General features: G+C 47.5%; 1 protein-coding gene and 1 long non-coding RNA gene across 2 annotated transcripts in view; one reads left to right on the forward strand and one right to left on the reverse strand.

Annotated features, from left to right (window-relative positions):
* Window positions 1-10,710: 10,710 nt before the first annotated feature.
* On the reverse strand, window positions 10,711-11,794 carry LOC309344449. Its single transcript, XR_014157743.1, has 2 exons — window positions 11,604-11,794; window positions 10,711-10,856 (listed from the first exon to the last, which is right to left on the reverse strand). It is a non-coding gene; the product is annotated as an uncharacterized lncRNA (long non-coding RNA).
* Window positions 11,795-11,924: 130 nt separating this feature from the next.
* The window catches only part of PIGU (phosphatidylinositol glycan anchor biosynthesis class U), a 29,846-nt gene continuing 26,006 nt past the window's right edge, over window positions 11,925-15,764 (forward strand). Inside the window, exons 1-2 of the mRNA XM_081866800.1 lie at window positions 11,925-12,201; window positions 14,201-14,265. Of these exons, the coding sequence (XP_081722926.1) occupies window positions 12,072-12,201; window positions 14,201-14,265 (195 nt within the window). The 5' untranslated portion in view covers window positions 11,925-12,071. The remainder of the gene's footprint in view (window positions 12,202-14,200; window positions 14,266-15,764) is intronic.

Genomic DNA, 15,764 nt, shown 5'->3' on the forward strand with positions numbered 1-15,764 from the left:
TTGCAGCAGAGTGGGCTTGGCTTGGTTGTTGACACCACTGTGACAATGAGTGTTGTGGCCCCACCTGCACTTTCCAGCTTTCGGAGTGTAAACCAGGAAAGAGAAGATTTTAAAGAACCTAATACAAGCTGTACAGGGATATAAGATACACAAAACACCCAAGCTTGGAGATTAATTGACTCTAAACATCTGATCTACATGCGTAAGTGGAAGAGATGTCATTAGCAGGAGTCAATTATGGCTTAAATGGTTTCAACAAATGCTGGCTCATAGTATTTACAGAAGCTCAGCAGCAAAGCCACATTTCCCCCATTTTCGTAAACTCTGTAATTTAGCATTTGGTGGAAAGAAGAGTCATATCCTCTGGCTTCTCATAGCATTATGAAATATATTTCAAAGCTCCACTAAGAGGCATCTAAATAAATAAATAAATAAATAAATAAATAAATAAATAAATAAAGACAATTTACACATATCTATTAGCAATCACATCCCCAGCTTGCTATTCAAAATAATATAATAGCAGCCCTTTGGACTGAGATGAAACATCCATTTACTCTAGCATACTGTTAGCCCAAAGTGATCTGGCAGGTACTGGCTATGCACACGCCAAATATTCAAAGCACATTTAAAGCGCTACTAATCACCGAGCTGTAGTTTGCTAAAGGTGTCAGGGACTGTAGCTCTCTGATGGGTAAACTATAGTGTGCAGGATTCTTTTTTGGTGGAGAAATGTGCTTTAGATTTGCTTTTAATGCATGGTGGGTATGCAGCCACTTGGTGGAAGTACACAAAACAGACACTAAGGGAATAGATCTCCTGCACCGTTGCTACCCTAATACATGGCAGGACTGACCCTACTATGTGGCAGGGCGAAGCAGCTGCCTCAGGCGACAGATTATCCGGGGCAAGGAGCAGCAGTGAGATGTTGGGAGGACAGAGCGATGCTTGCTGTGGATGCCACGTATGTAAAGAAACCACACATACATACACACTGGGCTCTGTTTTCAGAATATGTATTTACTGTACTGTATTCAAATAAATGGGGATAGAACTTGCTCCTTAATTGTTTTTGTTGAAAGATTACAACTGCTTCCTTTTGAAGCAAAGGCATTACAGTGGTACTTCGGGTTAAGTACTTAATTTGTTCTGAAACTGTTCTTAACCTGAAGCACCACTTTAGCTAATGGGGCCTTCTGCTGCTGCCACGCCGCTGGAGCACGATTTCTGTTCTCATCCTGAAGCAAAGTTCTTAACCCGAGGTACTATTTCTGGGTTAGCTGAGTCTGTAACCTGAAGCATATGTAACCTCGGGTACCACTGTATATACATGATCAGAAATTCTAAATAAAACACATAGTGGTTGAGGGGTCATGACCTCAGATGTAAGGGGTGGTTCTAAATTGGTGTAGTTAAAGGAGGGGATGACTACAAAACCAAGATAGTTTTTCTCCTTATCCCACTGAGTAAGGGAAGGGAAGGTTGTTAGCTTTGGAGATGTACCTCTCATGTTGCTAAACATGTCAAACAATTTGGACAATATATTTCAGTGTCCTCCAAACATATTACACTCTGTGAACCTTTTTATTTACTATTGCATTTTCCTTTTAGTATAAAACAGCAGCCACGATACAGCACTTTAAGCAGAAGATAATGAGTCATTAAGAGAAGATATTCAGTAAATACCTGCATCTGTGTTTAGGCCATTAAAATGCCCTGGAATTGTTTAGTAGTTTCTGCTGCAAAGGAAAGTATGGCACATCCTTGATCTTAAAGTGGTTTGGGGCTAATGTGTTAGCATTCTGGATGAACAGATTCGGTCCATGTTTATCCTGCTGCACTCTCTGCCAGTAATAAACCTATCAAGTGATTAGACTTGTGTCAACATAGAGGACTACATGGTGGCCAAAATACGCTGAGGATGTTGCGTGTAAGTCCCCATGAAAACAGTGGATACTACTTCTGAGTAAACAGATTTAAAATTATGCAACATGTTAGCAAGACTAATGTAACACAGTGACTAAGGGTGAAACTGGATGTGACTTTTATCACGTAGTTTGGTGCTGCATAGCTGTAAATGGGGTGGACTGGGGAGCAGGACTGGGAAATTGGCACCGTGAAGGAAGCTTTAACCTCCGGTGTTATGTACTGAAGTTCCCCCAGCAGGGGGATACTGTAGATAGTTTTCACTCAGGTCCACATATGCAAATAAGGGATTGAAAGTGACGTTCAGTGATTGGATAGTTACAGAAAGTTGTTACAGTTGCGTTGTACTGGAGCTCTATATAAGCAGGCTGGCTGAACTCTTCAGTTCAGTTCTGTTCTGTGAATAAACAAGAGCAGTTTGAAGAATCGCTGTGTCGTCTGATATGTTCACCTACAACTCAACACCCTGCTTGCCTGAGTCCCAGTTGGAATCAAGCCTACCCCTTATACCTGCTATTCACTATGCAAGAAAAAAAGACAGGTATATGGACATGGAAATAGGTGAGCCTGTATTTTATTTTGACAGCCAGCACAGTAACCCATAAGATAGAACCCTACCCCTAAGTTAGCCTTGCAAATTGCCGTATAACTCTGCTTACGTCTTAAAGGAGGCTTACCTCTAAATACTGTAGTTCTGCAATTGATTTATCTAGCTCTGTAAAGAGACTTGCTTTTACAACCGAGTATTTCCCCCTTTTGCCCCATTAAAACCTTTGAAGGGCTGTCTTTTGTGGGGAATTATATTCCGTTCTTCTCCAAGGAGGCTCACCTGGCTCCTTCGTTACATATCTTTAGATGCCAGGCATTCCTCTTCTCTCAGGCCTTTGGCTAATTGAGCAGTCTATGGCCTTTTGAAATGTGTTTGTGGGATGTGTGGATTGGTTTTGTTTCTTATTAGGGCATGTGTTTTTGTGTTTTTATATAGTAAACTGCCCCGTGGTCTTCAGATGAAGCATGGTATAGAAATTTAATGAAACAAATAAATGAATAAATTCTTACCACAGTGTAAACTTTAGCTCTTCCTAATCTGTTAATGTTTCTGCTGCAAGACACAAGCACCATGGCCAGCCCCACCATTAGGCAAAGTGAGGTGACTGCCTCAGGTGGCATAGGGTGTAGTAGCAGTAGCCCCTGCCTCTTCCTCCTTAGCTCCCCAGCCATTTGTGGCATCTCCTTATCCCTCATTAAATACTCTTATTCCCAGACAAGTCCTATTCAACAGCTTAGTGTACGTAATCTTACATAATAATCCTTGGATGCATTCTCAAAAGTGCCAATGAAAATTTATACTTGTGTCTGTTGGTATCATTTCTGCTATCATTGCCCAGATTTGCTCATGTTTTCAGCACAACAATAGGATGTGACGTTATCATGACAACAAATAATAATAATAATAATAATAATAATTTATTATTTATACCCCGCCCATCTGGCTGGGCCTCCCCAGCCACTCTGGGCGGCTTCCAAAAGAATATTAAAATACTATGATACATCAAACATTAAAAGCATCCCTAAACAGGGCTGCCTTCAGATGTCTTCTAAAAGTCTGGTAGTTGTTGTTCTCTTTGACATCTGGTGGGAGGGCATTCCACAGGGAGGGCGCCACTACCGAGAAGGCCCTCTGCCTGGTTCCCTGTAACTTGACTTCTCGCAGTGAGGGAACCGCCAGAAGGCCCTCGGTGCTGGACCTCAGTGTCCGGGTAGAACGATGGGGGTGGAGACGCTCCTTCAGGTATACTGGACCGAGGCCGTTTAGGGCTTTAAAGGTCAGCACCAACACTTTGAATTGTGCTCGGAAACGTACTGGGAGCCAATGTAGGTCTTTCAAGACCGGTGTTATATGGTCTCGGCGGCCGCTCCCTGTCACCAGTCTGGCTGCTGCGTTCTGGATTAGTTGTAGTTTCCGGGTCACCTTCAAAGGTAGCCCCACGTAGAGTGCATTGCAGTAGTCCAAGCGGGAGATAACCAGAGCATGCACCACTCTGGCGAGGCAGTCCACAGGCAGATAGGGTCTCAGCCTGCGTACCAGATGGAGCTGGTACACAGCTGCCCTGGACACGGATTTAACTTGTGCCTCCATGGACAGCTGTGAGTCCAAAATGACTCCCAGGCTGCACACCTGGTCCTTCAGGGGCACAGGTACCGCATTCAGGACCAGGGAGTCCTCCACACCTGCCCGCCTCCTGTCCCCCAGAAACAGTACTTCTGTCTTGTCAGGATTCAATCTCAATCTGTTAGCCGCCATCCATCCTCCAACCGCCTCCAGACACTCACACAGGACTGTCACCGCCTTCACTGGTTCTGATTTGAAAGAGAGGTAGAGCTGGGTATCATCCGCATACTGATGAACACCCAGCCCAAACCCCCTGATGATCTCTCCCAGCGGCTGCATGTAGATGTTGAAAAGCATGGGGGAGAGGACAGAACCCTGAGGCACCCCACAAGTGAGAGCCCAGGGGTCTGAACACTCATTCCCCACCACCACTTTCTGAACACGGCCCAGGAGGAAGGAGCGGAACCACTGTATGACAGTGCCCCCAGCTCCCAGCCCCTCAAGACGGTCCAGGAGGATGTTATGGTCGATGGTATCAAACGCCGCTGAGAGATCCAGCAGAACCAGGAAACAGCTCTCACCTTTGTCCCTGGCCCGCCGGAGATCATCAACCAGTGCGACCAAGGCAGTTTCAGTCCCATGATGAGGCCTGAATCCCGACTGGAAGGGATCCAAATGGTCCGCTTCTTCCAGGCGTGCCTGGAGTTGTTCAGCAACCACTCGCTCAATCACCTTGCCCAAGAATGGAAGATTTGAGACTGGGCGATAGTTGGCCATCGTGGCCGCATCTAAAGATGGTTTTTTAAGAAGTGGTTTGATAACCGCCTCTTTCAGTGGGTCTGGGAAGGCTCCCTCACGGAGGGAAGCATTCACCACCTCACGAAGCCCATCACCCAGTCCTTCCCGGCTAGCTTTTATAAGCCAGGATGGGCAAGGATCAAGGAGACAGGTGGTTGGTTTCACTCGTCCAAGCAGCCTGTCCACATCCTCGGTGGTAACAGATTGGAATTGATCCCATGCAATTTGACTAGACAGGACTCTAGCACTCTCCCGCCCCGGCCCTGCTCCCACGGTGGCGTCTACCTCTTCCCGAATCTGAGCGACTTTATCTGCAAAAAACTTTGCAAAATCATTGCAGGAGATCATGTGGCCCGTACTGGGCCCCGATGTAGCAGGTGGTTCCGCTAAATTGCGGACCACCTGAAAAAGTCTCCTGCTGCTGTTTTCTGCAGATGCAATAGAGGCGGCGAAGAAAGTTTTCTTCGCCGTCGCTACCGCCACTTGGTAGGCTCGACATTGAGCTCTAACCTGTGTCCGGTCAGCTTCAGAATGAGTTATCCGCCACCGGCGCTCTAGCCGTCTCAACGATTGTTTCATTGCCCTCAGATCCGTGGAAAACCACGGGGCTCTCCGGGCTCCATGCAATCGGAGAGGGCGCTTCGGAGCCAAACAGTCAATAGCCCTGGTTAACTCCACATTCCAGCGGGCCACCAGGGAATCAACTGAAAGGCCATCAACATGGGATAAAGCATCCCCTACCACTCTCTGGAAACCATTTGGATCCATTAAGTGGCGGGGGCGGACCATCCGAATCGGTCCCACCTCCCTGCAGAGGGGAAGGGTCGCGGAGAAGTCCAGTTGCACCAGGAAGTGATCTGACCATGGCACTTCTTTTGTTTCACTTTTAGTTAGTGTCAGATCACCAACATCCGTAGAGGTAAACACCAGGTCCAAGGCATGTCCGCGGCTATGGGTTGGGCCAAACTTATTCAGGGACAGCCCCATGGAGGCCATGCTTTCCACGAAGTCCCGAGCGGCCCCTTGTAAGGTCGTGTCGGCATGGATATTAAAATCCCCTAGGACAACCAAACTAGGCGTCTCCAGGAGAACATCCGCCACGACCTGAAGCAGCTCGGGCAGGGAATCCTTGGTGCAGCGGGGAGGTCGGTACACCAAAAGGAATCCTGTACTGCCCCTATTGCCCAACTTCCAGAACATGCACTCAGAAAACTGGGTCTTCCCAATAGGACGCCTGGTGCAAACTAATGACTTCCTAAAAATCACTGCAACCCCCCCTCCCCGCCCACAAGGCCTGGGTTGCTGTGCGTAAGAGAAACCTGGTGGACAAGCAGCGGCAAGAACAGGCCCATCTGCTTCATTCAACCAAGTCTCTGTTACACATGCCAGGTCAAATCCTCCATCCATGATCAGGTCATGGATGGCAGTGGTCTTATGAATCATTGACCTGGCATTGCACAGCAGCACCTTCAGGTCATGTGGGTATCCCTTGCTGATTCAAGTATCCATCTGGTCAGGACCAGACCTGGAGGCAGGGATAGTCCTCAGACAACGACTAAACCTGCCTTCTCTGTAATGACATGGTCTGGTCTTAGCGTAACTCCTCCTCCTACCCGAGATCACTGAGATCGGTTGTCCCAACGCATCCCCCCCTGTGGAACATGCCGCAGCCATTTTGTTGGCTGGGACCCACTCCCCGGCAGCCCTGACCCCTCCCCTTAAAAACAAAGTAAGGCATTAAAACAATGAAAACAAAACAAAAAAGAAACCCCAAAAAACAATACAAATAAAAAACTGTAAAAATTACAATCCATCAAAATCAAACAAATTCCCAACTAAACATCCATCCCAGCCCCACCCCACCCCTGCATATACAATAATAGTAATCACAATAATAATAATAACAAAGAAATAAAAAGGAAAAGGAAAATTTTAAAACATTTTAAAAGGAACTCTGCACCCCTCCGGATCCCCCTGGGCCGCAGCAGCAGTGACAGCAATCGTCCCTGTGAGGCCTGTCAGGCCCCGCCCCGGGCCAGATGGTGAGTGGCAGGAGGAGCAGGGCCCTCAGACACCCAACAGGAGAGTCCTCCTGGGCAGCAGAGCACAGCAGTCCTTATGGGCCTGTCAGGCCCCGCCCCGGGCCAGATGGTGAGTGGCAGGAGGAGCAGGGCCCTCAGACACCCAGCAGGAGAGTCCTCCTGGGCAGCAGAGTCCAGCAGTCCTTATGGGCCTGTCAGGCCCCGCCCCGGGCCAGATGGTGAGTGGCAGGAGGAGCAGGGCCCTCAGACACCCAGCAGGAGAGTCCTCCTGGGCAGCAGAGTCCAGCAGTCCTTATGGGCCTGTCAGGCCCCGCCCCGGGCCAGATGGTGAGTGGCAGGAAGGAGCAGGGCCCTCAGACACCCAGCAGGAGAGTCCTCCTGGGCAGCAGAGTCCAGCAGTCCTTATGGGCCTTCAGGCCCCGCCCCGGGCCAGATGGTGAGTGGCAGGAGGAGCAGGGCCCTCAGACACCCAGCAGGAGAGTCCTCCTGGGCAGCAGAGTCCAGCAGTCCTTATGGGCCTGTCAGGCCCCGCCCCGGGCCAGATGGTGAGTGGCAGGAGGAGCAGGGCCCTCAGACACCCAGCAGGAGAGTCCTCCTGGGCAGCAGAGTCCAGCAGTCCTTATGGGCCTGTCAGGCCCCGCCCCGGGCCAGATGGTGAGTGGCAGGAAGGAGCAGGGCCCTCAGACACCCAGCAGGAGAGTCCTCCTGGGCAGCAGAGTCCAGCAGTCCTTATGGGCCTTCAGGCCCCGCCCCGGGCCAGATGGTGAGTAGCAGGAAGGAGCAGGGCCCTCAGACACCCAGCAGGAGAGTCCTCCTGGGCAGCAGAGTCCAGCAGTCCTTATGGGCCTGTCAGGCCCCGCCCCGGGCCAGATGGTGAGTGGCAGGAAGGAGCAGGGCCCTCAGACACCCAGCAGGAGAGTCCTCCTGGGCAGCAGAGTCCAGCAGTCCTTATGGGCCTTCAGGCCCCGCCCCGGGCCAGATGGTGAGTGGCAGGAGGAGCAGGGCCCTCAGACACCCAGCAGGAGAGTCCTCCTGGGCAGCAGAGTCCAGCAGTCCTTATGGGCCTGTCAGGCCCCGCCCCGGGCCAGATGGTGAGTGGCAGGAGGAGCAGGGCCCTCAGACACCCAGCAGGAGAGTCCTCCTGGGCAGCAGAGTCCAGCAGTCCTTATGGGCCTGTCAGGCCCCGCCCCGGGCCAGATGGTGAGTGGCAGGAAGGAGCAGGGCCCTCAGACACCCAGCAGGAGAGTCCTCCTGGGCAGCAGAGTCCAGCAGTCCTTATGGGCCTTCAGGCCCCGCCCCGGGCCAGATGGTGAGTAGCAGGAAGGAGCAGGGCCCTCAGACACCCAGCAGGAGAGTCCTCCTGGGCAGCAGAGTCCAGCAGTCCTTATGGGCCTGTCAGGCCCCGCCCCGGGCCAGATGGTGAGTGGCAGGAAGGAGCAGGGCCCTCAGACACCCAGCAGGAGAGTCCTCCTGGGCAGCAGAGTCCAGCAGTCCTTATGGGCCTGTCAGGCCCCGCCCCGGGCCAGATGGTGAGTGGCAGGAAGGAGCAGGGCCCTCAGACACCCAGCAGGAGAGTCCTCCTGGGCAGCAGAGTCCAGCAGTCCTTATGGGCCTTCAGGCCCCGCCCCGGGCCAGATGGTGAGTAGCAGGAAGGAGCAGGGCCCTCAGACACCCAGCAGGAGAGTCCTCCTGGGCAGCAGAGTCCAGCAGTCCTTATGGGCCTGTCAGGCCCCGCCCCGGGCCAGATGGTGAGTGGCAGGAGGAGCAGGGCCCTCAGACACCCAGCAGGAGAGTCCTCCTGGGCAGCAGAGTCCAGCAGTCCTTATGGGCCTTCAGGCCCCGCCCCGGGCCAGATGGTGAGTGGCAGGAGGAGCAGGGCCCTCAGACACCCAGCAGGAGAGTCCTCCTGGGCAGCAGAGTCCAGCAGTCCTTATGGGCCTGTCAGGCCCCGCCCCGGGCCAGATGGTGAGTGGCAGGAAGGAGCAGGGCCCTCAGACACCCAGCAGGAGAGTCCTCCTGGGCAGCAGAGTCCAGCAGTCCTTATGGGCCTGTCAGGCCCCGCCCCGGGCCAGATGGTGAGTGGCAGGAAGGAGCAGGGCCCTCAGACACCCAGCAGGAGAGTCCTCCTGGGCAGCAGAGTCCAGCAGTCAGTACTGTATTATGACTACTGGGAGGCTGTTCAGAAGCTGCTCCAAAACTGTTCAGAAGCTTCCAACCTCTGGTTAGATGCAATGCACTACATAAATATTTGCTTTAGAATGACACTCCAGAGAGATGTGCAGGGAATCTTAGCCCCTCTACATTGCTGGTGGTGATTCAGAGGCTCCTAAAGTAGAATTTAGCTTGTAAAGTGTACTTTGTTGTTAATCCTGGTACATCACAGTCACAAGAAAAGAATTTGAGCAAATGTCATATCAGGTGATTCACTGTTACACGTCCCAAATATTACTCATTTGTATGTGTGTGTGTGTGTGTGTGTGTGTGTGTGTGTATGCCTGCATGCATGCAAGCTGTTAAGATCCAACTAAACAAGGTCTTAATGGCAAAATGGAAGTGACATATGGTTGGTGCTTGTCTTGTTAGGGTATTAGGATTTCCTAGGTGCTCTTGCCTCAAGGCAATTGTCCTTTTGTGATCACATGCATGGCGCAGCAAAGACTGATAAATTTGACATGCACAATCCTATGGATTAGGCATGAGAAAACACAAGACATTGCTAGGGGAAATCTTATCAAGTCTATCCTTGACTTCCCCTCCCCCACAGTAGTTTGTGCACATAACAAATGGGTATATACTGCTTTGGTTTGGAATAGAAACCTCTCCTCCTCCAGCTTAGCAGAACATGAGATCAAGTGTGTTATAATTAATGGACTTGGGAGATCTGGGTTTAAATGTTTGCTCAGCCATGAAACTCATTGAGTCGATCATTACTGTATGTCACACCTCAAGTAGCTGTTGTGAAATTAAAAATGGCCAGAGCTCAAGTGTGCTCTGCTGAGCACTTTGGAGAAAAGATACACTACAAACGTGAATAATAAATAAGCATGTGTATTGGGTGGGTTATGCTGATGGGTGTGATTAACAGAGATAATATCTATTTTTATATGCTTTCTTTTTTCCCTAGAACTTTAATACATGTTGTATACAGAGGTACCTCTGGTTACGTACTTAATTCGTTCCGGAGGTCCATTCTTAACTTGAAACTGTTCTTAACCTGAAGCACCACTTTAGCTAATGGGGCCTCCCACTGCTGCTGTGCCGCCGCCACACGATTTCTGTTCTCATCCTGAAGCAAAGTTCTTAACCCCGAGGTATTATTTCTAGGTTAGCGAAGTCTGTAATTTGAAGTGTATGTAACCTGAAGCGTATGTAACCCGAGGTATCACTGCAATACCTTTTCTGCAACCCTGCTCTGCTTTACGCAAGGCTCGTGTTAGGTTGAACATTGTCTAAACATGCCTATGTCTTTGTTTTGACTTAGTTATACTTGAGGAAATTCACCTTTTTTGTCATGTTGTAGTGTAAGTTCGCACACTTTGGGAAGCCTTGTTTCATAGTACTCCACCTACCGGCGGATGCTCAGATTGTTAAATTTAGTCTGTTAATAAAATCCAGAGGCAGTTTTAGACTATTGAATTGCACAGGAAGCATTTCTTTGGATCAGTAATACTTTGTAGAAAATTTTGTTTACTAACATTCAAGTTAAAGAACTTGTATGGCTTTTTATATATAAAAAGGAGATGTTCCTAAATTAAATTACAGTATGTATTCCAGATATTCGCATCTTTCACTCGTGGCAAAATGAACAAAATGAATGAAACAACTGGAAGATTCACCAAAGGAAATTTATAAGAAATGAATTAGTGAAATTCTAAATACTGTAAGTAACTTTTCCAGTAAGATCAAAGAAAGTATAATCTTCCCAGAGGTATTCAGCTTCTGACTCCCTGCAGAATGAGTATATACCATGATGCCACCTGCAGTAAAAGCAGAAGCACTACATTAGCCTTTAATTATTATTTCTGTAACAGTTGAAGAAGCCTATAATTTGTAGTCCCAGTGGCGTAGCGTGGGGGGTGCAGGGGGGGCCGGCCGCACCAGGCGCAACATCTGGGGGTTAGGGTTAGGGATAGGGTTAGGGGGCGCAAATCCAGGGTTAGGGGGCGCAAATTACTTGCCTTGCCCAGGGTTCTGACAACCCACGCTACGCCACTGTGTAGTCCCCTTTCTTACAGAGTGCACACAGTCTCCAAACAAGTTATTGTGCATTTAAACATTCACTCCCTTTGAGACGCATGTAGTTTATCCCAAAATAAGGAACATTAGTGAAAAATAAACTGATTGTTGTATGATTGTATACAGTGCTTTTTCAGGGGGATGTGGGGGTACACATACCCCTAAACATTTTGTGAGCCTAAGTTTGGCCTCATTGAGGGGCAGTATTTCAATATGAGTAGGAAAATGAGAGTATCCCTAAACATTTTTTTGAAGAAAAAAAAGCACTGATTGTATATACTTATTTCCAGAGGGGTAGCAAAATCAACAAAGTCTTATGCCACCTTACACATTTTGTTTATAGCATCAGTTTTCATGGACTCCAGTGCACTTCACTTCATGCATCTAATGAAGTGGACTCACTAGGTTCGTCTTAATTTTAAGTAATTAAATGTCACAAAGCCTTACACTGCAACCCTGTGCAAGCCTCATTTAGTTGTGGGACTTACTTCCATTTAGGCAGGTAAAAGGACTGCAGCCTAACAGGAAAAAAATTCTATACATAAGTCCCATTGAGTTCAAGGGAGCTTACTCCCAGGTAAACGCATATGCCCCTGACTGTAGGAGTTTTTGAATGAATTGGAAATTGCAAGGGGACATCTGCATCAGGAAAGCGACATTGAAATGCACTGAGCTGCTGAAATAAGCATCCTGATTCTGTAACTAAAGAAGCTCAAGTCTAAAACAACGCGCGCGCACAGCCCTCCCCTAAGAAGAGCAACTCTCCGCTCTTTGTTAGGCCGGCTTTATTTTGTCCCGCTTCCCTTGCCGTCGGTCCTCGGGAAGTAAAGGTTTCCTCAGCCGATGGGATTCTGGGAGTTGTAGTCTTTTCACCCCAGCCCGCTCTGTAGACGCCCAGCTGTAGGGGCGAGCCTGGGAACTACCGCTGGCATAGGCCGGTGTGTCCTGCCGCTAAGATGGCGGCTCCCTTGGTGCTGGTGCTCTTGGTGGCCGTGACAGTTCGGGCCGTGCTGTTTCGCTCCAGCCTGGCCGGGCTCATCTCGGAGAGGGTGGAGGTCGCGTCCCCTTTAAATGCCTGGAAGCGAGGTGAGAGGCCTGAAGTTAGGAGGGGGCGGCAGGAGGGGTAGGCGGCGGGAGGTGGGCATCTTCGCCCGCTCCTGGAGTGGCTCCCTGGAAGGACGGGACCCCAAGCCCTCCTCGTGGGCTGCCTTCTGACGGCCGGACCCAGGACCTCTCGTGGGAAGGGGGGTGGGCGATCTGCCGCCGCCCTTCGACCTGTGCCCTGGTGCTAAGCGCTCCTTGGGCGCGGAAAGGGTTTCAAAAAGTGCACCCGCGGGAGAGGTTGCCAAAAGGGCTCCTCTTCCCATTGCATGGCAGAAGCCTTTCTTCGCATGGAGAAACAGTACTGTAATTAATGGGGGGAAACTTCACCTGTTGAATTTCCCCCCCTCAATTTTTTTTATTGATTTTCCAAAAAAAAATTAAACAAACAAACATAAATCTCAAACGTATTTAAACCAAACTTAGTAACATTGTTAACTGACTTCCTCGTATCCCCCTGGTTGAATTTCAGTGTATATCATTTTAACGGTTTTCCAAAACCAATATTCTTATAAAATTAACTTAATCACTTAACATCTTTCTTTCTTTCCAATTCAGCATTAAACATATTAATTCATCACATTACATATTTAAATCCTAAGCCTATCTGGTATTTGCAAGCTTTTCCAATTAATTTGTTGAATTTCTTTTTACCTGTTCTTCATGTCCCAAGGGCACAGGAGCCTGCAAAGTAAACGAAACAAAAAGAAATAATGCTGTTTTCTCTCTGTACAATTAATGTCTGCAGAAAAGGGCCACGTGGTGTAATAGGAAGAGGGCTCTTCTGAGCAACAGAAAACAACCTGCTGAGCTCTAGTCAACTGTTTGCTGTTGTTAAAGGGTTACAATTAAAGCCATTCAAATTTCTTTTTACTTTATTTCTGTCCCCCTGTTTCCCTGTGATCAAATACCACATAAGGCGCATATAAAATTCAGGGGGTGTTTACCCAGCTTCTACCATCAAAAGAACTGGTAGCTAAAAATATGACTTCTCTTTGTAAAACTTCTGTTATAAAAGAAATAATAATTTGCTTTCTCTGTGTTAGTTAATAATGGAAAACTCTGGCAACTGGAAGTATGTCATCTGACAACCAGTACGGTGGTATGTACCAGTTATATCAGGCATAGGCAAACTTCAGCCCTCCAGATGTTTGAGACTACAATTCCCATCATCCCTAGCTAACAGGACCAGTGGTCAGGGATGATGGGAATTGTAGTCCCAAACATCTGGAGGGCTGAGTTTGCCTATGCCTGAGTTATATGAAATGCATATGTATGTATGCACACACACACACACACACACACACACACACAAAATGGTCAGCAAAATTTTCAAAACCAAAAACAATTCAATTCAAAATGCTGTTTCTGACCTTTCAAGCGCATGCGACAGCAATACCTGAAGGATCACCTCTCCCCATGAGGACCACCAGCCCATGTCCTGCAATCATCATCAGAGTGTGTTCTCTGTGTGGCCCACCTGAGAGAAGAGTGGAGGGTGGCAAAACAAGAAGGGACCTTTTCAGTGTTGTCTCGCCATCTGTAGAATGCTATTTTCAGGAAGGTGCTCCTGGTGCCATTTCTGTCAGTTTTTAGGTGCCAGGCTAAGACTTTATCCAGGGCTTTGGTTAATTAAAGTTGTCTCCTGTGGTGGTGCTCATCAATTAGTGGGATGGGTAAGACTTTGCCCATATGAATTTATTCTTGGATGAGAATTTCTATGTCTTGTGTAGTTAGTCTTTCAAATTTACTCTGATTTTAAATTGTTTTTATATGCTGTGATTTATTGTTGTCAATGTCACTTTAAGACTCTTTAATGTAAAAAGCAACTCGTGAAACAGAATAACTAATAAAATAACAATACATAGGATATGTTTAAGTGGTGAATTTGTGTTTGGATCTATATGAATGAACCCTCACTATTTTCAATCTTGGGCATTTAAACATTTAAACCAATAACAGCGATTTTGCATGTTTTTTTCAGTGGTTGAGGGGCTAGCCTTACTTGATTTGGGCGTGTCTCCATACTCTGGTGATGTATTTCATGAAGTAAGTATGCAGTGATTCATTTTTATAAAATATATTGAAATGCTATTTATCTTGGAAATTCTGAAGTCGAGAGGGCATGGTAACTGATGTAGAGGGTCTTTGAGACACTGCACAGAATCCTGTTACTCCCTTCTCACTTCTGATAGGATGAGATGGGATTGGCTAGTTTTAACATTTTGGCATCATGCTAATTGGTTATTTCTGGTGATTTGTCATCCTTGGGCAGAGCAGAGGTTGCATTGTTTTTGTATATTTTAATTGCTGCAAAAAAAAAATTTAGAAAAGGGTATCTAATAAATTTACTGAAGTTATATGTGCACATATAGTTGGTGTAACAGGGCAATCTGGGGGTTGGAAGGGTTGTCTGCATCTTTTATATCCTCAACCAGCTTTTCCTCAATGTACTGTGAAAGTTACTGAATATCTGAATCTCAAGTAACTGATACTTTTGCTCTGGTTCTCAAGTAATTTATTCTTTTATTCCGTTGTTATTCACTCTGGAAGTTTATTTTCAAATGAAAAGACTGCTATAAAATATTAATTAAAATAAATGAGCCAATACAATTCCACATTGTGAGTGAGAATTGCATACAGGGAGCTCACAAAGATCTGCTCAGGACTGGTCCAAGACTTCCTGAGGCAAAGGTCAAGATGGCAACCTTTCCATGTACAGTACATGAGTTGCCCAGTCTGACAGCTGAATTTTATTTCAACACTGGTGATGGTACAATGCCAGCAGTAGCAATTTTAGGGCAGCAGGCTGGCTTAGGAGTGCAGGCCAGGCCATGTGACACACACAGCTCTGTCTTCCTATATCCTGCTGCTTCTGTCTGCTCCTCAGAACTTGCCACCTGAAGTGGCTGACTTACTCTTACTCTGCCTTACATTTAGAGGACATCTGAAGGCAGCCCTGTTTAGGGAAGTTTTTTATGTGTGACATTTTAATGTATTTTTAATCTTTGTTGGAAGCCACCCAGAGTGGCTGGGGAAACCCAGCCAGATGGGCAAGGTACAAATAAATTATTATTATTATTATTATTATTATTATTATTATTATTATTACTCTACCTAATACTAGGGTTGGCCCTACTCCTGTTCCTCTGATCAACTTGATACAAGGAAGGAAATGCCCAGGGCGGGGGTTTTCCCCAGGAAGAGTTTTCCATAATTATAATGGCTATATAAACTTCTTTTGGATGGGAAATCGTATTTGTCCAGTGTAAACTCAGAGGATTTGTTGTTATTTGTTAGCCTGAAGAAGGCTAACAAATGCATTATCATTGGAGCATGACTGAAAATGTAAAAGCAATTGGTGTTTGCTCCGTAAGATAAAAGGGATGCGGGTGGCACTGTGCATTAAATCACAGAGCCTAGGACTTGCCAATCAGAAGGTCGGTGGTTCAAATCCCTGCAACGGGGTGAGCTCCTGTTACTTGGTCCCTGCTCCTGCCAACCTAGCAGTTCAAAAGCACATAGATAAGTAGATAAATATCTGCAAG

The sequence above is a fragment of the Podarcis erhardii genome, assembly GCF_964252035.2.
Source record: "Podarcis erhardii genome assembly, chromosome: 6".
Lineage (NCBI taxonomy): Eukaryota > Metazoa > Chordata > Lepidosauria > Squamata > Lacertidae > Podarcis > Podarcis erhardii.